The sequence below is a fragment of the Haemaphysalis longicornis genome, unplaced genomic scaffold, assembly GCF_048455015.1.
Source record: "Haemaphysalis longicornis isolate Haplotype H1 unplaced genomic scaffold, Haemaphysalis longicornis Haplotype H1 scaffold_1, whole genome shotgun sequence".
NCBI lineage: Eukaryota > Metazoa > Arthropoda > Arachnida > Ixodida > Ixodidae > Haemaphysalis > Haemaphysalis longicornis.
Window position 1 is genome coordinate 299,472,339 of NW_027526203.1, and position 21,796 is coordinate 299,494,134.

Sequence of the window (21,796 nt, forward strand, 5' to 3'; positions counted from 1 at the left end):
GAATTGGCTCTGGCTGTTTAGGAAGAGTGTGCGGGCTGGGCTTTTCTGCTGGCACCCTGTGCACTTTGCATTTTCCAGGGTGGGTAGTCACCCTCTCTGTTGTTTCCTGTGCACTTGTGGCTACTTTATGGGTGCCTTGTAAGTTGTAACTTGGCATTTTGAGACTTCAAGATTGCTCAGTCTTCATTGGGTAGCCACTTGCTGCAGTTTCTGCATTTTTCGAACCGTGGATTTCGATACGAGCCTATCCTCGAACCTGCAAAAAGAAATAAAAGTGAGGTACTGAGTCAGAGCGAATAGTCTGACTAGCCACACAAGCTGTAAAAGCAGGCTACAGATGTGGGAACGTAGCCTAATAAAGAGCTGATGTGAAACCATCGATGCTAACTTGCAAGATAGAAAAACAGGCTGACTGATGCGAGGGTTCTTAGAGCTACTGTCATTGTACGCAATGTCAGCTTTCGTTGAACAAGGTGGGCAGCCTGTAAGGTAGTAGCAATCTGGTCAGTCATTGTCAATATCACCTTTGTTGTCATCGTGGTTATTAAGCAGAATGTGACGTAGAATGTGCTTGTTAGCTGTCTGCAGCGGTGTGCTGTTTTCCTCCACTCTCTTGCTGCCACGATCCAGTGGCTGCCTCCTGGCCCTGGGAGTAAACATAGCGGTTTTACAGTATACTCAAAAACTGGGGATCTGATGAGGTCCTGCATTGCTCCTGTATTAAGCGACACTTATGCTTCATAGTTTCACTGTGCAGCAATATAGTTTTTGACTGCATCCCATCCCTCTGTTAAAGCACCCTTTGCACGTGGGTAAAGCAAGAGTTTCATAACCACTGGTTCATTCATGAACTCTGAATAAACGGCGTAATTGTGCGGGGGTGGCATATATGCAGTGGCGGGTTATACGAGCAAAGATATGGTATCACACTTAAGCACATGTATTGCAGTTCCTGCATGGCTTTTCAAATTTTAGGATGTTCGGGCAGATTGTTTTTTAACACGCTTTTCTTTGTTTTTAGCCTTCACTTGACCACATGGTTGTTCGTCTACTTTTTCGTAAATTCACACTACATGAAAAACCATGTGCTAATATTTGCGAATGCTTGCTATTAACATGGCACAAATTGATCTTTGCATGTCTTGCTTTCAGTGGCATGGTAACTGCGAGCCACTGGAAAGCGATGTATTAAATTTGAGTGTATCTACCTTCAAGAGAGTGAATTATGGAGTTCAGGAAGTTTTGTACAGCTCGTTAATTAAACATTTCTGAAACTGCAGCTTTAAAAACTGCACTTTTCGCTGCCTATTTTATACCCTGATGCAACATTGATCTCTTTTGTAAGCATTTTTGTAAAATCTGCCAAAGCAGTGAAACCAATGCTAAAAGTTTCTTGTTCCCATGCATTGTTACCTTATGCAACCTGTTTCCTTTTTTTTTGGCTCGAGTGGTATAAAGTTTCAGCAATATTTTGGTTTCTAGATTTTGAGATTAGCAAAAAAAGGGAGGGCAACCCCCCCCATTTTTCCACTAATCTTAGGGAGGGGGTACTGTTGGTATTTCAAAGAACGTGGTGCAAACAAAGGTATTTGAAGTACTGTTTTGTGCTTTTGGTCATAATTTTTGTAGACTTAGTTCTTGCATAGATTTTGTCTAATTGGTGTTTAATTTTACCTTTTTTTTTCTGCTTGAATAAGTAAAAAAGCAGTTCCAGTGACCTCTTCAATTCTTTTATCTCTATCAGCGAAGATCAGGTCGGTTTTACCCGACGCGACTTGCCATCAACCTGGCTTCGGGCCTGAAGGAGACCAGCCTGCAAACTTACGAGACCGGTTACATTATGGTGGAAACCAACTACAGGGTGTATGCATACACAAGTAAGGCATTCCTTGGGTGTGAATGGATGCTGGCATGCTCCAGTTGATGCATCAAGTGCACTTCTGGTCATCAACACTTGTGCACCAGTATTGGTTTTTGGTTGGCTGTCTGGTGCCCTGAGTTTAGGCTACCTCCTTTCGTCTTATGCTTCTCCAGCCCTGGCCATTGTCCTATACTAGTCCATCCATGCATTAGGAAGACTACCAAATTGGCTCAGGTTGCGTAGAGAAAACGTTATGAACATAGCAAGAGGGGTCAAGGTAATATGAGCGACTAAAAATGAACATGCTTGGATTGCTAAAATTGACACAATTTTCTGCAAATTGCCTTAAAGCCCGTTCTACATGGTGCAATTTCCCCTGCAAATTCGATGATATGGTGCCGCTTGTGCGGCAGAGTTAGGTATTTTCACAGCTGCCGCAAGCTGCCAAATGTATGGGACGGACACACTTTTCGTGCAAACGCTGCTGCTGGGGCCTGGACCGGCCGTACTGATAAGAACAGAACAAGATGGACATTGCGTTTTTTCTGTGATGTTCAGGCTTGAAGGGGCCATGCAGACAAAACAAAAGTTTGGTTCATTCGAAAGATTGCCTCATTAGAATTATACTGACACCACCTTTAACATAAACGTTGCTTAAATAAGCCAAATAATTAGGAAAAAAGGGAATGGCATGGCCATTTCCCGCAACACTAGCTCATTTCTCGCAACAGAACCTATGATGTCATATGCCCAGCTGTATGATTGGCTGAGGCCGGTAAAAGCAAACGCAAATTAGTCAGGGCTTTTAAGCTTGCCAAATGAGCTATTTGCGCCTAAATTTAGGGCACATTCTTTTTATTTTTATAGCACTAAGAATTGTGGGAGAAACAATTAAAGTTACGGACAAACACGTAGACACCGAAGCAGTTAGTGCGGCACTTTGCCAGCTGACACTGCCTAATACCCCTGTCACACGGCAAATCTAATGTCATTCAAAGTGAATGACATTAGCTGTTAATGACATTCGGCTCGGCCGTGCGGGTCTACACGGCGAAACAAATGTCATTCGATTGCGATAGCGGTGACGATTAGCGAGCTCGCAAAACCGCAAAAATTACATTTCAAGCGCATCTAGAATGTTTTTACACGTAATATTAAAAAAAAAACGTAACAAAGGATTATTTTTTAAAGGGGCACTGACACAAAATTTTGAAGGCGAGATAACGTCGGAGATAGATTGGTGGGAACACATATACATCATCTGCAAAATATCAGCGGCGAATACAGCCTAGAACATATTTAAAATCAATTTTGAAGTGTGCGAAACGCAACCGAGCAGCCAGCAGAGGACCACGCGCAATTGTAAATAAACAACATCCAAACACGTCACGAGTTTGTGTTTGCCGCTTCCGCACTACCGGCGTTTTACGCGGGCTCGCCCGGCTCGCCGCTCCAATCGGAGGGCCGGAGGGCGGAGCTTCTGCTCTCGAGAACGAACGACCCGATCGTTGGCGGCGGAGGCGCCGTGATTTCGTCAGCTAATCGGGCAGCTGGCCGCGACCAAAGTTCTACAGCGATTCCAGGCACTCTGTTTCTATTACTGTTTATTACCATTGGATGCGAAAACGCGCCGGAGGCACGAAAAGCCCACTGAGCTAGCCGCACGGTCGCTGTGCAGGCGGCGGCCACGGCCGCGAAGTGGCCCAGGCCGGCGCAGGTAGCTCGAGTGATAGCTTGTTACCGCTGCACGAAATTGTCCCCAAGTTCCGACCATAGTGGCTTAAATGAGAAAGGAGTTAATGATGCGATGGCGGGTTGCATTAAAAATTGTCATCTGCACCGCTTACGAGAGCGGCACTCGAATATCCTCCGCAGTGCTGAGCCGAACACATCTGTAGGCGGACCTGTAGGCAGACCGGCCGGCTGCTCCCAGCGCGCGTCTTGTTACCCACCGCCTCGAGCGTCGCGCGTCGTTCTTTAGCCGCGGTAGCATTTGCACTCGCAGCGCCTGCGTCACATCCACGGTCGCTTTTTAATTAAGCGCCTCACGAGAGCAGTACGTGGGGGCATTCGCAGAAACTGCCGTCGATGCGGATTCGACAGTGCTACGGCGGCTCTGCTCAGTGATATCCCTCCGACGGTCACGTGGTCAGCTTTGTTCACACAAAATCCACAAAATCCATCGTTTCGCGGCACTCGCTGAAACCGAAACTGCGACTGGCCACATTTAAAATCCCTCTAATTAAACAACTGTCGCACGCTGAAGCAAATGAGGTTTCTACAGGTTATAAGTAGGTCACTAGCTACTTATCGCAACGAAAAAAACAAGATGCTAAATTTTTGTGTCAGTGCCCCTTTAAGTAAAAAAACAAGAAAACCATCGATTTAAGTGGCATCAGTAGACATTACAAGCCGAGACAAGTCTGCAAAAAATCCGGATTCGGCTAGCGCGCGCACTGGGGACGAGATTTTTTTTTTGTTAGTACTTGTTTATCTTTTTTTATTTGAAAAACAACACAAAGAAGCAAATATAAGTTTACTGACAGTTTTTAGAAATAATATTCTCTGGTTTATTACTGAATTTTTCTGTCTAGGGACGCGCTACTGCTGTCGAGGCTACTCATTCGGCCGCCAACTGAGGTCTAACTGAGGTCCGAGACCTCAGTTAGCCGGTAAATGTCATTCGCCTTGAATGTCATTCGGTATTCTCGTGTAGCGCCGAATTAATGACATTTATAGCGAATGACATTTGCTGTAAATGTCATTAGATCTGCCGTGTGACAGGGGTATAACACAGCCGTCAAACACATTGGGCTTGTCTGACGCAACACTGACTAACTGACATTAGCAGTACAGTCACTTGCATGACCATGTTTGTCGAGTCATAGCTTACGTTTTAGGAAACAATTAGTATGAACCCTAACAAAAATATGGCAGGTATAGAATGAATGAACACACGTTTATTAAAAGAAAAAAAAAGAGGGAGAGAAGTTCCTTGGCATGACTGGAGGCCTCGATCAAGGGTCTGAAATGGGATAGGAAGTAAGGAGTGAAGTCCGGCCAGAAGCAAAGTTCGAACGCTGGCACTTCAGCTAGAGTTCCTGTATATCGCGTAGCGCAAGAGTTGCGCGTCTGATTGCCACATGCCGCGGGTTCCAGTTCGACAGAAAGCCCGCTTTCAGTGCTGCGCACAACACCCCCGTATTCAGTCAGTTGTACTCAACTGGGCATCGGCGGTTGTGAAAGCGGCGGCAGTGGCGAACGCCTAGCTGATAAGCGACCCAATATCGTGCGCCAGTTTCTTTCCGTGCCGTTCCTCGCCACCCCTCCTCGCCGCTGCCGCTGGCGCGGCGGCCCGGCGGCAGCTTCTTCACACGAGAAGGGTGGCTTTCCCGCACGACCTGGAACAGATGGCGGATGGACGCACAACTCTGCTCCCCTATGGGGAGCTATGTACAGGAACTCTAACTTCAGCGGTATTGCAGCGCCATCTATGAAAGTGGGCAATAAACAAGATAACCAAACGCCCGTCTGGGAGATGGTAGAATCCCTGGTCAGAAGGCCATCTTTAATTTTAAGGCCCTGCTCTGGATACGTCATTGTCGATGTCAAGAAAACACGATTTAGCAGGAGAATTGAAATTTTGGTTTAAAATGTTTAATTTCTCAGTGAATAAAGCATCGTTTGCTGCCGGCCAAGCACTGAGGGCACTATAAAACACTAAATCTTTCGTATAAAACAAACTTGGATTTTGTCTGCATGGCCCCTTTAAATAACTTGCTCAAAAAATAAGTTTTTTTTTTTAGGAGCACCAAATCACCCATTGGCCTGCAGCAGTTGGCCTGTAAACAACATGTTTCTGAAATGCGAATATTCAAGTGCGGATATTCGTCAACTGGATTCGCTAAAAAAAAAACACATCATGTAGTACGGGCTTAACCCAAAAAAAGGGGGGGGAGGGGGGGGTGTTGGGTTGAAAGGACTCTTGGCCTATATTGGTTGATTGCAGTGGTCGAATAGAAAGACACCACTCGAGCTAATTGCTTTTTTTTAATAATGCAGGAAATGCCAGAACCATGAAAATGAGTATCCCCTTCCCTTGTACACTTCTGTGCTGCGATTTGTGGCATTTCAAATCGTGAAGGGCGAAAAAGGATTTGTTGAGTTTGTTTAGGTATTTTTCTGTAAAGAACAGTAAGGTTGGGTCATGTAAATGCAAAATAATGTGCCTGGAAGCTTTAGTCGAATAGATTCTTTGGAAAAGGTGCAAACCTCAGCTTAGTAAGCATTAACAAATGCGAAGCCGCACTACCTTGGGCAGAAGGCTTTGTTTCAGTTTCAGTGTTGCTTAGCTGCTTTGCCTGTGTGAACAAGTGTTGTGGAAGGGTTTGTAGAGGTGAACACAAGAACAACCATGTGCATACATGCACCACTAATAGTGACAAGAATTGTTAACTACTAGTGTAAGTGGTGAGGTGACCAAGCTGACTGTTGGCTTTACTGTTAAGGCTTTCTACAGCTTCTCCTAGGTGGCAGCAGCTCATGGTTTGGTCAGCATGCGGATGGGGCTTGGGCTTCTCGGTCTGTGGTGTGTTTTTGTATGTTGCAAAAAATTAACCTGTTCAGTGTCGCCTGATGTACCGATATGTTTTCCCCTTTCCATCCAGCCATTCCGTCGATGTAGCTGTGCATTTTTGACCCATATATTTTTCAGTGCTGCTAAGAAAGGAAGCAACATTAAGTGAGCATCACCCCGTGCAAAACCAGACAGAAAGGGTTGAAGGTACCCAAGAGGCTAAGTGCCTTTGTTTTACCAGGAAGGTCACACCTTTTGCAGCTCTTTTAGCTTTGTTCCGCGTGCCAGTGATACCTAGTTTGCTTATAAATAAATAATTAAAGCTAACCCCTCCTCTTCCCCCCGCATTTTTTTCTCTCCAATTTGCATTTAAAATTTTTCGTGACACTAAAGTGCATGTCACAAAGTGCTGAGATTGCGGTGGAGCCATCTGGGAAAAAGTATGAAAAATACCCCCACGGTTGGCCATCAGTGAAGCTGATGGCTGCCACCATTCCCCAGGGGGGTATGTGTCGGATGCAGGACGCTGAGTGGTGCAGCCCCTTTGATAGTGCGACTGTGTGGTAATCACGACTCGCTAGCACATTAGATGCCCTGTCAATAAATCCCATTATAGTGTAGCGGTGGTCCTAATACCCACAAGTCACCAGCCTGGAACTACGAATAAAACAACACGGATTGAAAGTGGGCCAGTTGGTACATGACTGAGTTGTAAAACGGTGTGGGAAACGAGACTAAAATAAAACAAGTGCTCACCACGTTCCACAACTAATCGACCATGAAGTGGCGTCTTTGCTGCATGTGGCGCTCGTGTGCTCCGGGTCTCTTCGCTAAAATGACCCTACTGTCTTCAGCGGCAGTGACAACAATGATGCAGTGGATTAGCTCTCTACTTACAAAAGGGTGAGCACCCACAACACATGGAAGGATGAAATGAAGCACAATGGCTTAATTTTTTTACCTGGACGGTGTAACAGACTTGTAGACCTATAACAATCAAGCCGACATACACATCTGGTTTCCATTTAGGACCACTTTCTCGGAAGTGCTTGGTCGCCCCATTGTGCACAAGCTTTGCCCTGAACGACGACTTCACGTATTCGTATGAGTGCAGCTTGATGAGACATACTCAAGTTACACCAAAGATGCTGCGGACCTTTGTAAGCTAGTGATTCCTGCGGTGGCCAAGTGTGACAAGATCAGAAGTCGAGGATTGTGCGTTTCAGATGCCCCTGGGCAAGAACACGCAGACCGTTGGCAGAGTCATTAATTTGTGCCTTACCTCCACCGAACTACTGAACGGTGCATTTTCACCCTCCAGGCCATGTTGCCCAATGACGACTTCCCACAAGGGTCCCTTTCATTGTTAGCCATACTTCATGACCTTTCGCCTGCCCTGTCACACTTTGAGTTATGAATGAAGATGTTACGTGGCAGCTGACCCTGCTGCTTCTGACTGTGTGCCATGTAGTCTAAGACAGGTCGCTGAGGCAGTCCACCAACTGGCACTTGTGCCCACACCTGGGGGAGGCACTCTCCTCTTATGGCAGCGCACCTCACATCTCCCCTGGTAGTGCCCCTCACACCACCTGCAGGGGTACCCTTGACTTGCACTTCAGCCGTCAGGCAATTGCAGCTGGGCAGGTTTCAGTCATGCCAATGCACAGCAAACCAATGGGTGATACCGTATCTTTGGCTGGCACCCCAACAACTGAATCCTTGGCTCACACCCGACAACGCCTGACCTGTTGTGCGTGTGGTATTCCCGGACAGGTGGAACGTTTGTGCCATCAAAGTCTACCACTTGCTAGCGATGCCACAGATTTCAGCCATGCGTTTCCTACATTGACTCAGGCCCAATACCAAATTCCTCTTCTGATGACCACCAACTGCACTTTTTTAGCTGCTGCCCCCTTCCCCACATCACAGTTTCCTGTCTCCCACATGCACCAGCCAGAATACAAGGGGAACTAACGGTTCCCATTCTTAAGGCGAAATGCCATCCCTTATGTCACTCACATCAAATGCACTTACCGTATTTACCCGATTCTAACGCACCCCCGATTCTAACGCGCACCCGATTTTCCTGGCAAAAAAAAAAAGAAAAAACTTGCACCTCCGATTGTAACGCGCACGGGACTTTGTGACCCAGACAAACGAATGTGAGAGAAACGGGCGATTTATTTCCCGAAGTAATCTCACTCATCTCACTCCTCGTCGCTCTCCACTGACCACAACATCTCATCCTCGGTGCCTTCAAGCGCGTTCGCGATGTCACACTTCTGAATGAACGTTCAACCAGGTCGATGGGATCGTAGCCCACGCCTCGCACGCCCATCCCGAGAGCTTCTCCAGAGAGCTTCTCCAGAGGTGCACGCTTGAGCCGACTGCTTGTTTTGAACGCGTGGGAGCCTCTGCTGCCGTTGCTGTTATCAAGCGCGCAAGTGAAACGATTTGACGATTTGTGTGAATGCCGATAGAAATGCCTAGGCGCCTAGGCTTGCTGCGTCCGAAAAATCGTTGCTAAAAGCTTTGGCGCCATCTTGAGATGGCGATGGCGATGGGTGGGAGGAAATTTCCGCTGTTTCGGCAGTTTCGGTTTTATATCCGATTCTAACGCGCATGCGATTTTTCGGCCTACTTTTTCAGAAAAAAAGTGCGCGTTAGAATCGGGTAAATACGGTACGTCACAATGCTGAAGTATTCCTCTCTCACCCGCCAATGTTGTATAAGTGGCTGTTGTAGGTATAGCCGCACTTGTGCCTATACATGGTATTCGCTGAAAAGTTTAGCAGGTGATTTCTTCGCCTGGTGAAAATCACTGTGACCATGCCCGCTGTGTCTGTGCATGCACTTTGCACCCGCATCTCACGGGGGGGGGGGGGGGGGGGGGGACCCAGCGTGCATTGTCTGCCGCATTTCAACCCAATTCTCGGCGGTGGCATCAACAGACCTGTTATTAATCGCACTCGCATTATGGGGAGGCGCTCTGCTTGCCCTCGAGCACTTGGCATCCCTGGAGAATGAAACCGCTAGTGCGAACAAAAGCGACACGGCGTGCAAGAGGCTGGCGCTCCAGTTGCCTGCGACCACGGATGTCGCCACAAGTGCCCTCGGGTGCATGATTAAGTACAAAACCAAATAATGGTTTTGAAGAAATGTTTCACGCGTACGCCTATTTAGATACGATGGTAGCGTAGAAACTAGTGCATGCAAGGTTGTCTCCCGAGCCGCACCATGCTCACACTGCCCAGCATGTTCCAAATCCCAGTGCAGGAAATCGTATGGGGAGGGGCGGTAGCATACCTGTTTTGACAACTTTGGCATTTTCTGCAATAATAAGCAACTACTGCTGCAATGATTGGTATATTTGTATTCTTGGGGCACTGTAATGTACCACTAGAGGCCAACTTGTTTCTACACAGCAGTCCATTTGATGTGCTGATGCTACTACGTATGGTCTTTAAGTTTGACAGCAGTGGAGGGCTACAGATTTAGGCCAAGGTTGGCCGTTTGAAGGGAGGCAAATAACTATGCACACAGATGTTTTTATGTTTTGCCACTAATTGGAAGTAGCCCTGCTTGTTCGGAAATTGAACCCATAACATCGAGCGCAAGCCAGGATGCTTTTATGCGTTGCGCCGCTCGCCATCAAAGGGAATACAAGAGGAGATCACGATATCATAGTTTCCCGTTGAGCATAGGTGCTCGATGAGTTTGAGCTGTCTTGAAAAGTTTGTAGGCCAGGCAGATGAGACGCGTTTATTGTATTTTCTGCAAGTAAATGCCTGGCAAGCTGAGCTCATGTTTTGCATGAAAAAAGATGAGTGCATATGCAGTACTGTGGACTAAGGTAATGAACAATTTGGACTGCGTAGAAAAGCTTAATAAGGGAGGAAGAGTGCAGATCAGTGCCAAATAGTGCTGCATGATTGAAAAATGACAGTGGCCTGTGATCTCCGTACCACTTCACAGCTGCAACCACAAATACAACCTGCATACAGAACTTTGCTGGTTTTACGGTCACTGCCTCAACAAGCGTACATTCAATAAAGGCTTATTCAGTATCTTCAATTCCTGTGGGAAAAGTTTTTTGTTGATGTTTTATTATTACTAATCGATTATTGGGCCCCCCTGACACTATGTAAACCATACCTGTTTTTTACCCTGGGAAGTTCCTGTACCCGTTCCTTATGTGTTGCTTATTTACTGTATAATGTGGTTTAGTGTAAGTCAAAAGAATTCCCTACTATCAGCCTGTTGCATCCCCACTGTCAAGCGCATCTTTTGAATTTAAAACACCTCAATTTTTTGCTTAAAATGTTAGTTTAGGTGCCATTTATGTAGTTAAATTTGTCTTTCTATTTCAGGTTCCCAGCTTCAAGTGGCCCTGCTAGCACTGTTCTGCGAGCTCTTGTACAGGTTACGTATCACTTAATTTAAAACATTGTTGTCTTTGGTCTGCAGAGGTAGTCATTTTATTGTATTTACTACTGCTAATATCTGGTCCAACAGGTTTCCAAACCTTGTCGTTGGGAGGCTTACAAGGGAAAGTGTTCGGCAAGCCCTTCGTAGTGGCATTACTGCAAACCAGGTAGGTTTTTTTTTTTAAATGTTACATTAAAGGAGATTGCCTTTGGGTTATGCTGCCACTTTCAGAAGTGCAAAAGGGTGCTTCCACATAATGTGCAAATAACCTGATAAGGGTAGAAAAACCTCTCATTGAGGGCCCACAAGAACAGATATGACTGCTACTTGGCAGAGTTGCATATGCTATCTAACAGGCTGGTGTTGGAAGTCAACTTGTATCTCCCGTAGATGAAGGTTTGACCCATAATTGGTGTGCAAACTATTGTCATAGTTAGATTTCTTCCAGAATATTGTTCACTTGCAATTGTTAAAATTAGCTCAAAATGGAAATGAAGTGAGAGAGAAACTGAATCTGACACATCCACTTGCTCTTTTTACTGGCTGAGCTTAAAACCTTGTTAAAGGGGCCATGAAGGCAACGTATAACTTTGTTTTATTTAAGAGATGTGGTGTTTAATAGTACTGTCAGTGATTTTCCGGCAGCAAGTGATGCTTTTTTACTGAGAAATTTAACAATTTATGCCAGAATTTTAATTCTGCTGCTGTATCGTGTGTTTCGTGACATCAGCAGTGATGTATTAATCAGGTATTTAGAATGGAGATTTAGTTGCAATACAACAGGAACTGTAAAACTGCTCGGAATACATATTGAAACGTGCTTGGCTCCCATCGACCTTCCTAGGTGGCACAGTGGTGCTCCTTGGGGTGGGCTGTTCTAGAGGACTTAGCTCGGCAAACTCGGTGATTGCTCAGTTACTTGTGATTGGACCTGTGCTTGCCGTATTTTGTCATGGTTTATAGTAATCATTTCGTGAAAAGTTGGGCAGGACTTCGATATACAAGGTCACATAAGTGGCAGCAGCGTCACTTATGCCAGTTGGCTGGTGTTGCGTCTGAATCGTCTGCACACCTGTACACGCCAGATGTCGGGATTCCGCAGCATCGGCTGGTGGTAGTTCCATACGCGATTCAGTTGCGTACATGTTTATGTGTTCGTGTGGAACTTCCGCTTTTTACCCCACCATTCTTACTGCTATAAAAAGAGCATGAACTAAATCACATATAGCCCTGTTTAATTGCATTTGATTTTACCTGCCGCAGCCAATTGCACAAGCGGGCCATAATGCGTCTTAAGTGGCAGCAGAGGCAGCAGTGGCAGCAGTCTTAAGTGGCAGCACAGGAACGTAGCTGCTGAGTTGCATTCCCATTCTGTTTCCATCATTATATAGCTTACTTGAGTGATGTTTGCATTAAAAGTGATAGCAGTGTTATTTTAACTAGGCAATCTCATTAGAATGAACCAAACTTGTATTTTGTCTTCGTGACCCCGTTAAGAGACCCTGTTAAATTGTTGTTCAACTTTAAAAGGCAGATAAATATATCCCAAAATTCTCAATGCAGCTACTCCGGTATACAAGGGGTACAAGTTATTTATGCTGTCTTACCAAATGCACCCCACCAAGGCTCACTGGACATGCATTGAATTTCTTCATTATGACATGGTGCATTCAGAGAATTACCTATGGCTGGGAGCTTCAGAGTAACTTCAGGGAGTCGCTTATTCTGTTTTGTTGAAGTTTAATTGCATTTTGACGTCCTCTTAATTAAAAGAATCAGTGTTGAGGGAGAACTAAGAGAAAGAGACAGATGTTGGGATGAGGTAAAAGCACTTGTATACTAGAAATGGCAAAGAGAGGCCTTTATCCAGTAGTGGACATCCAGCGCACTATTATCTTGTGCATTGGTTGGCGATACAATTGGGATGGTAATGGGGGGATGAAGCATATTGTTTTTCCTTGGCCGTGTGATTCCTGAGTGAGGTGGGCTGTTCTTTTCCAGATCATCAAGTTTCTTCGAATGTACGCACATCCCGAGGCCCTGAAGCAGGCAAGTGGTTTCCCATCTACTGTTGTTGAGTGATGGCCGAAGCCGCAGTTGAAGCCAACCTGCCTCCTCTTGCATGCGTGTTGCTGCAGACGCCCGTGATCCCGACCACAATCATGGACCAGCTGCGGCTGTGGGAGCTGGAGAGGGACCGATTTACGTTCCGCGAAGGAGTTCTGTACAGCCAGTTTATTTCACAAAGTGACTTTCAACTTCTCAGGAACTACGCTGCGGCAAGTTGCTTGTCCTTATTTATTTTGGAAAGCATGCTTATATGGCTTATAGGAAGAACTATAAAGATGCCGTTCACCAAAACCAAAGTTGACAGAGTAAAATATTTGGAATCAGCTGTCTAGTTTGGCTGAGCTAATTGCTTTGAAGCTTGGGTGAGATATCTCAAACTGCCTTTTAAAGGTCTATTAAAGGGGCAGTAAAGGTAATTTGTAAAACTTGTTTTTGTTTGCATTTCAGAGACTGGCTCAAATGAACACACTTTTCATTGTTTATCTGGTCGTTAATGCAGTATTTAATTTGTAAAGCCTGAAAGAAAAATACCATGAAACATTTGCAGTGGCTGCAACAACTAACAGCAGTGATGCATATTCGCCTTGTGATGTGATTGGAAAATGTTGAAGATGAGAGTTCAAACCAGTTTCAGTTTCGGTTTCATGGATGCTAATGGGAGAAACTTGAGTTGCCCCATTTGTTTGAGTGGTACAAGCAGATTTTCCAGCTGTTGCGTGTTGATAGTTGACATGTGGGAATTCGCTGCATTCACTGCATGGCCTCCCATACAAGGACACAAAAAGTAGGGTGTTTCAGCTGGGCTTGGTAAAACCGTAATCACTTCTTGTGGCTGAATGCACCATTTCTGAAGGTTGATTGGTATTTTAGGGACAATTTGGGTGATGTGTATGGTCACGTTTCCCCTTTTGCATCACCACTCCGCTTATCTGGGATTGAGGGAGCACGGTAACCAATGAAATGTGAAGGGCACAAAGCTTGGTTCCTGTATAAGGAGACCTCACACATGAAGTTTACCACAGCAAATTTTGGTTTTCAGTTCCCCTGATTTGTTCGAAATGCCTCTGCAGTTCCATTGTAGGGTGACCAGTTTATGACTTGGAAGGCACTTAGCCATTTTTCAAGCTAGTTTGTGTAAGTTGTGTCAGCTTAGAGAAGGAGTCAATATTACCCTGAAGATGGCTCGATCACTGGGGAGTTGTCTTCTCAGCATTGAGCAGCATTCTGGCAAGTTTTGCTTGCCCTGTAGTGGCTGTGCGTCAGTGCATTTCATATGGATGGCTGCAATGTGTGCCTTCTTTTGGCGAAGCGCCTCAAGCCGTTGTGACAGTTTTGCTATTTGAGTATGGAGATTTAAGAGCCTTGCGATAAAGGTGCTTTGTTAAATGTCTGCTCAGAACCTCGAATCTTTTTGGCTGAGTATTGGGGGGAGATATCGCGGGGATATTGGTTATGGGTTAAGCTGAGCAGTCCCCTGTTCAAGGTCTGTAGTCATCACTGTGCGTTGTACAATCTCCGAGTGAGGGATATGTGCCGTGTTCCCTGGTTAACCGGTAGTTTGAAGACGACGGCATAAGATGAGTGTGCCCTGTGCTCGCCTGCTAGGGTCCATCAGTCATCTTCGCTGAGGCACGACCTGCTGCCTTGCCTCCCCATTTAAATGCCATGCCTAATAAATAGGTGCATCACCGTATGGCCGACTTTGCCTGCGTTGATCGGGACACAACAATATTATAAGGGGCTGAGCATATTTTTTTACCAGTCCTGAATGCTTGCTTAATTGCACTCCGTCTTAGCGGCAATGGTGATCGACAAATTCTGCAACCTGTAGGTGTACAAAGTGGGATTTAAATATTTACTCGAGTCATGAACCCTTGCTTAATATTCGTTTTGGTAGCAATGGTGATTGATTGATTTGGCAACTTATAGTTGTCAAATTTGGCTTTACATATTTTGTTGATTTTTTTTAACCTTCAAATTGCTTTTCTTCAGAAATGTATTTTGGCTTTTGGCCCCATTCGTGTAATATATATTGACTTCAAACCTGCCATAGCTTTGCTAGAGTGGGTCTTGTTCCCGGTATTTTTTTCCCAATTTTTTTTATGGAGGCAAAAGGGCCAGGTGGGGGGCATAGAATTTAAAAAAAAAATTCTATGCCCCCCAACAGGTTCAGCCAACTCCCAAGGGCCATTGAGCGTTTACTTAGGGGGTTGGTGCTTTTTAGAATCAGACCTTTTCAGAGCTCTAGAATACAACATACCTGCTGTTGCAGGCTTCTCATGCTTGCCTGCTATCAGGTTCATCAATGTTTATCCTTTCTTCAAGGCTGTATTGTTGCACATCTTGTCACAAGACCATACACGCACCATGCAGAAGGGAATTGTGTAGACTGCTGGGCCCAGCAGCTCATTTGCTGGTTGCAGCGGAATGCGTTCAAAGGTCTCAGCGAGCACTGCATGTATTGAAGAATTTGATGCACCCACTTTTTTCTGCATTATAATTTAGCTTCCCTATGAGATGAGTGTGAAAAGACTGAGTTAGGCAGATTCACAAAAACATGAACTGACTGCCACTGACTTGCTGCCTTCATTTTAAGTGCAGAACACTTTAGGGGCTCGCCTTGTCGTCGTAGCTCGCTCGCTCGCTGCACCCAAGTAGAGCCACGCAGCATTCCGTCGTTGCGGTGTAACCCAGAGGCTTCGAAAGCCGAGCAGTTTATATAGTCATAAGCGTTTGAAACTCGTGAACCGCTGGTGCTTGTCAGTCATCTCCCCATTGTTTAGCGCAAATAAAAGTGCAGGTACATTTGAGGCAAAATATGTGTAATTAATTGGCAGCTCCCGCGTTCATTTAGCTAGGAAGGCTCGTTGGGGTGGTTTTTACGATAGTAAGCGAAAAGAAAGTGGCAGTGTAATGCCGGCACATGCGGGAAGAAAAGCAAGCACAAAAAGAACAGAACTCCCGCTGGTGCAGTTTCGGGCAGGGGGTGCGCGAGCACTGCGAGGGCAGGAAATTTGAATTGCTTTGGGTGGCAGCAGTGAGCGCACAACGGTGCTACAGCCTATTGTGGCGAATCACTGCTATGCACTTCCGACGAGTTTCACATTGAGTGGAACGGCTTGAATTTTCTTCCTCCCCGCTTGGCGCAAACTGTCCCTTTCAAGATATGCACGGATTATCGCGTGTGGCTTTTTACTATGCATGTCTGCAGCACATTTGAGAAACTTGAAGTGTTAGCTCACCTGATGGATGAGTCGATCGCTACAGCTGTACCAGATGGCACTGGAGTGTGGACAGGACCAGTGAATAGTTGAAAGGCGGCGCTTGTCCTGTTCACTTCCGTCTTTGTGTCCCTGTTATCTCTTGCTGTTCCCCAAGATGCAAGATACCAGTGAAATTCGACCGAAGTGCTCGGCGTAGCATATGTTGGCTTTTTTATGTTAAAAGGCTCTGCTAGAATTGCTCCTACACCTGGCTGCAGTGGCTGCGACGTGTGAGCGCCGACGTCTGAGCGCCGACACAGCAAATGGCATCACCAACTTTAGGAAATTTAGTGAAACGTACGTGAAACAAAGGCACAAACCCATAGGTGTGCAAAAACGATACAAGATCTTTCTGGTCATTGTCCCCATTCAGCATACATAGCAACTTTTACAGAACTAGAACGACGCAGGAAAGCAGGGAAAAAATTAGTGCTCTTTTGACATGCAATAACTTGGTTAAATAATACTGTGTTAACAAAGAGATTTCTTGTACCGCTTTGTGTAGCACCATATGCGCTGCATAGTGTCGGTAAGGGATGCCCCAAATCCCTTTAATAGTAGAGCTTGTTCCCCCTGAATACATGCTGAGTCGAAGGAACAAGTGTGTGGCTGCAGCGATTGTAAAAAATGGCATCTGTTCTAGGTGTAAAGCAGTAGGAGCCATTAACTGGTGATTACATTTGCCTATAGTTCTGCAAATATTCCATTATATCAGTTTTCTTTGAGGCATTCATTAGGTACAAATGAGATGTCGAGGTAGGACGCTTTCTATGTTTAACCGTAGTGGCAAAGATGATTTAAAGGAGCCATGAAGACAAAATACAAGTTGGGTTTATTAGAAAGACTGCTTAGTCCCGATAACAATGATACCAATGTCATCGCAATCTTCGAACAAATAATGGAGATATTAAAGAAAACGTGCGAAGCAGTCGCGACCCCTTAGCCAATTTCCCGCAACTTTTCAATGACGTCACGGAACCTTGTTTGTGCGATTGGCGGCCACCTGACTCACCTGGTGCGACGACACATGACTGGACGTCTGTAATGGGGCCTCTAGTTTCATTTTACCGCATCACTTGAATGCTAACGTGCAGTTAACGCACTGAAAATTATATTTTATTGTTGGCCCGTATGACGTCATATGACGTCAGGCCAGTCAGTGTGGCGCAAAATTTGAAAGTTTTAAATAATACTTTTTGCTTTTTTTTTCGTTAAAAAACATCTTTTGTGGCTCTAATGAAGCTTAGTGAGATACTGAATCCTAGTTCTTTCAAATTAAACGAAGTTGTATTTTCTCTTCATGGCTCCTTTAAAGGGAAGGTGAAGCGGTTTTAGAATTAAAAGAAAAGTTGACTAGCAGCAAGTACACATTGAATAGTTCATGTGTACGAAATATTTTCGCCATACATGCAATAGAAGCGGCGCAATGAGCAAACAAAAGTGGCCCGATGCCCCGCCCCCATCTCGCCACGCGATGCAGGAAGACCGAAGAGCGCAGGCGAAAACCGGCTGAAAAACGTCATACCAGGACTTCCAGCCGGATCGGCCGCCTCGGCCATGCTCTTTTCACCGCGTTTTCTTGTGAATGATACTTGTTGTTGTTGTGGTTGATCGCACTCATTTGTACAATTTTCGTGTTCAAAAAGTATGCACGAACGCCAAACGAGGCATACGTTATCATGCCGTATTCCTAAGCAGAATAATGCCACGCCGGGATGCTTGATAACATACGGAAGCGACAGCTGAGGTGGCTGTGCTTGATGACAGAAAATATACTACAATACGTTAAATACTTTGTAAACTGCTCCAATGCGTTTTTTTTTTTTTTTTTTTTTTTTTATGCGACGGACGTGAATGTTCACATTAGATTCTAGTTTTAGGAAGGATGGGGAATACTGCTGTACTGTGGCCGGAGATGTTTCGTTCCATTCCAGAAACTAAGTCACATTTCTTCAGGAAATACTTGTTTCGTTAAACGCGTCGGTTTTCTTTCCCTATGGGCTCAGGACAGTGTTCAAAAAAACAATTTTTTGGCGAAACTAAAACAAGGGGCCAATCCTGATAGAAGTTCTCTCCCGGCTAAGAGGTAAACAGTATTCCTACAAAGTAAAAGAACCAAGACAACCAGATTACTTATTTTGCACGTATACATGTCACGATAAGGTGATGTTTGTCTGGAATTAAAAAAAAAAACACCACTCCGAACCACCACCGTGCCATAATTTGTGTTGACTGTGGGGGCCTAATTTTTTGCCCAAGATTCCGTGCGGCTGCATATTATAACCTGGCAAGCACTTGTTGTCACTGAACCTCAAGTGTGCTCCAGTGATAGTTGGTGATATATATAATCATGATGCTAAAAAAATTAGGAGCGAAGAGTAAATATACGGCCTCTGTCCGACTAGCGCGGTAAATGCTTAAATCTAGAAATGCTGAAACAGGCCAACGATTCATTATCACAAACGTTTGGTGATTGTTACCTAAAGTGACGTAACTACAACGTAACTGCCTTGTCCGACTGGTCTGTTAATTATAACGAGGTGGCCGTAATATTGTAGCAGAATGCGCAACGCACAAGCGAAAATCAAGCCCTACTACAGCCAATAATGCTGAGCAGGCATTAGGATGCTGCAGTGTTTTCAGAATAAATGCATGTGAAGCAGTAAGACGCCACTCATCGAAGTGCAGCTAGCAATCGCGGAGGCGCCGTAGCGCCGGTGCCGAAATGGCGCACGCGTGTGGGTCTGTGTACGGGGATGAGTAACGGGGCTGGGGTGGTCGACAACGAACAAAGGAAATGCGGAAGCAGAGTCTGCTTGTTGGTTTATGTGTGTACCGGCAAGATGTGTCTCGCATATACGTTTACAGCGCATGAAGGCTATTTTTTCGCGCAGTGCACGTACGTGCTTTCCGCTGGTAGATTGTTTATAAAACGCCCATTAATCTTCGGCATAAATGGTTTTGTGTATAATAAGAAACAGTTAAGGCAGTACCTAATATTAACATAAGGTATAAAATCCCCCTATGCTGGTTGCCTAATTCAAAAATATTTTGATGGAACCCACTAGTCGACGTCACAGTCACTGCTTTGGGGTTCTCTGTCGTGTAAAGCAAATTTAAGCTCCAAGATAATTGAACCAACAGCACGGGAAATTATAAAACAAACTTCCAGTCATGTGCGAAAATTAAACTGCAAGCTAAATTGCCGCAAAGGCAACCGTGCGATCGTTCGCAATGCTTCCGACAACCCGCGCGGCCAAAGGGTGTCCTCCTTTGACGTCATGACGGGCGCAACCAATCAGGGGCGTCAAAAGACGAAAAGCGTGCGTTTTTCAAACGAGGCCGCGCTTTTTGCAAGATAAATGCCACTTGGACTCATGTACGATAAATTTCAATGTGATATTCGGAATCGGCGCGCAAGAAACTATATAACTGTTAATCTAACTCAAATTTTTTTGGAAAGCGCTTCAGCTTCCCTTTAAGGTAGAAGGCGTACCTTTATTGTTTGTAATTTTTAAAGTTTTCAGAAAATTTTTAAAGAGCTTGCTAAATAGCAACTCCGGTGTATGAGGGTCTGGCTATAACAAAATTTTGCAGGTTTTGGTCGTTAAAGAAATGGTTCCAGCATTGTATAAAGGTAAATGTAGCGTTTGCTGTTTTTCAGAGGCCATAGAGCTCGTTCAAAACAAAGTGCTGCAGTTTATTCACCATGCACGGCCTGTAGGAATGTCTATGGCATCACACACCCTAAAGATTGCAAGTAAACACCAGAAGCTGCTAGACTTTAACAGCTACTTGCAGTTTCATGTGTGTTGTAAGTCGGAAAGCAAACCTGGCGCTACAAACTGTCATAATGCAGGGTTGGTAAAAAAATCCTGTCAGCTTTCTTCCTTTCTTTTTTTTTAAGAACCATTAGTTCCTTTTGATATGCCGCTAACATGTCGGTGGGAGATAGATACTTTGTTACTGCTGCTACAGTGATGCCTGTGATAAAAATGCCTTTTGTTTCATGCGTGCACGTATAGTCTGTGGGCTTCGTTCGCCTGTGTGTACCTTCAGTTCAGAGTATTTGGCTTGCGCTTGCAGTGTTCTGTTTTGTGTTGCGTTTCTGTTTATGTTGCTATTTGGATACTGGCATGATGCGTATGGGAACCTGGCGTTGATTTGTGGTCATTGTTGCTTCCTTTCCAATCATTGCACCCGTGGTAATGCTTTTGTTTCTTGCTTCATCCTGCTCTTCTCTGGTTCTGAAGACTGTTGTCGCTGTTTGCAGGACCTTGGCGTCCTCATCTGGGACAACCCCAGCAAGCGGGTCATGGTGGTCAACCGCAATGGCCACGACGAGGTCAAGCGCTTCTGGAAACGACATCGTCAGGATCACTGAGTGATATCATCCGTACCCATCATACGCAATAAGCCAGGGCTAGCACTATCACTTAATCGTAAACCTACAGTTAATCTTCTGTTTGTTGCCATGGCATATTTCTCATTTTTTTATTGCCTAGTCTATTACGAGCACCATTTTTTCATAAAAGCCTGTTTATTATCTGCATGTTTCATTGCTGCGAACCATGTTAGTAGTGCAAGTTATTTTGTGGGTAATAGAAATACAGATTGAATCATCTTAACAGTGCAAACCACATTCTGTTTGTAGCAGACTTGCACGTTGAAGCTTGTCAACAGTGAGATGCAGATTACAGTGAGATGCGGATTGAAGCATGTCAACAGTGCGAGCTGTTCTGTGTGCATTTGAGATACAGATTATGAAAGCGGCCATGGAGACAACTTACCAAGTTCAATTAATTCGAAAGATTGCCTTGTTAGAGAACCTTTGCTGTTACTGAAAAAGTTCTCTGGCAGGAGAAGCGAAATTTTAAGGTAGCGAATTGGGCAAGTTAGAGTGCGTTCATGATGGTCAGCGCACACGAAAACCGGACAAGAAGAGTAAGGCCAACATAAGCGCTGATTTAGCGCTTGTGTCGTCCTTACTCTTCTTCGGTTTTCGTCTGCGCTGACCATCATGATCGAAATTTTAACTTTCAACGACGTTTGCTGCCGGGCAAGTGCTGAGGGCATTATAAAACACCGAATCTTTTAATATAAGGAAGTTGTATGTTGACTTTGTGGCCACTTTAAAGGATGAATCTGAAAGGTGAATCTTGTAAATTCTCATCTTGTTTTGTGTTGCGCAATGTCAGAATATGAGTTCATATCCACCAAGTTTTGTGAATTGCCCATACATTGCACAGAGTTCAGCCATTTGTGTGCTCATGTGGATGACGTGAAAGTATCATTAAAAACTGTGTTCAACTGCTTTTTGCTCAAAGTTTGTTGCTTTGCTACCCACACACAAGTGCACAGACAAACAAAAGCCAACTGCTGCCATCCACATCATTTGGCTGGAACTCTGCGCAACGCAGAAGAGGAACTGCTGCCTGTGCCTGTTTCAGAGAACTTGCTTTTCAGATGTGTCCTAAACAATTATCTTTATCTGTTGGAAGCATGTCTGTTGCAAGGCAGCTCTGGAATGCACGCATGTGTTGGTGTGAGGCAGGAAAATTGTTGAAATCATTGAGGCTGTTTCCAAAGAATTTACCA

At 45.0% G+C, this 21,796-nt stretch overlaps 1 protein-coding gene across 1 annotated transcript in view; it reads left to right on the top strand.

Annotated features, from left to right (window-relative positions):
• The window catches only part of Mrn (general transcription factor IIH subunit 4 marionette), a 44,797-nt gene extending 23,281 nt beyond the window's left edge, over nt 1-21,516 (top strand). The window contains exons 9-14 of the mRNA XM_077680583.1: nt 1,745-1,877; nt 10,808-10,859; nt 10,953-11,031; nt 12,867-12,914; nt 13,004-13,144; nt 20,472-21,516. Of these exons, the coding sequence (XP_077536709.1) occupies nt 1,745-1,877; nt 10,808-10,859; nt 10,953-11,031; nt 12,867-12,914; nt 13,004-13,144; nt 20,472-20,582 (564 nt within the window). The 3' untranslated portion in view covers nt 20,583-21,516. The remainder of the gene's footprint in view (nt 1-1,744; nt 1,878-10,807; nt 10,860-10,952; nt 11,032-12,866; nt 12,915-13,003; nt 13,145-20,471) is intronic.
• Nucleotides 21,517-21,796: the final 280 nt, after the last annotated feature.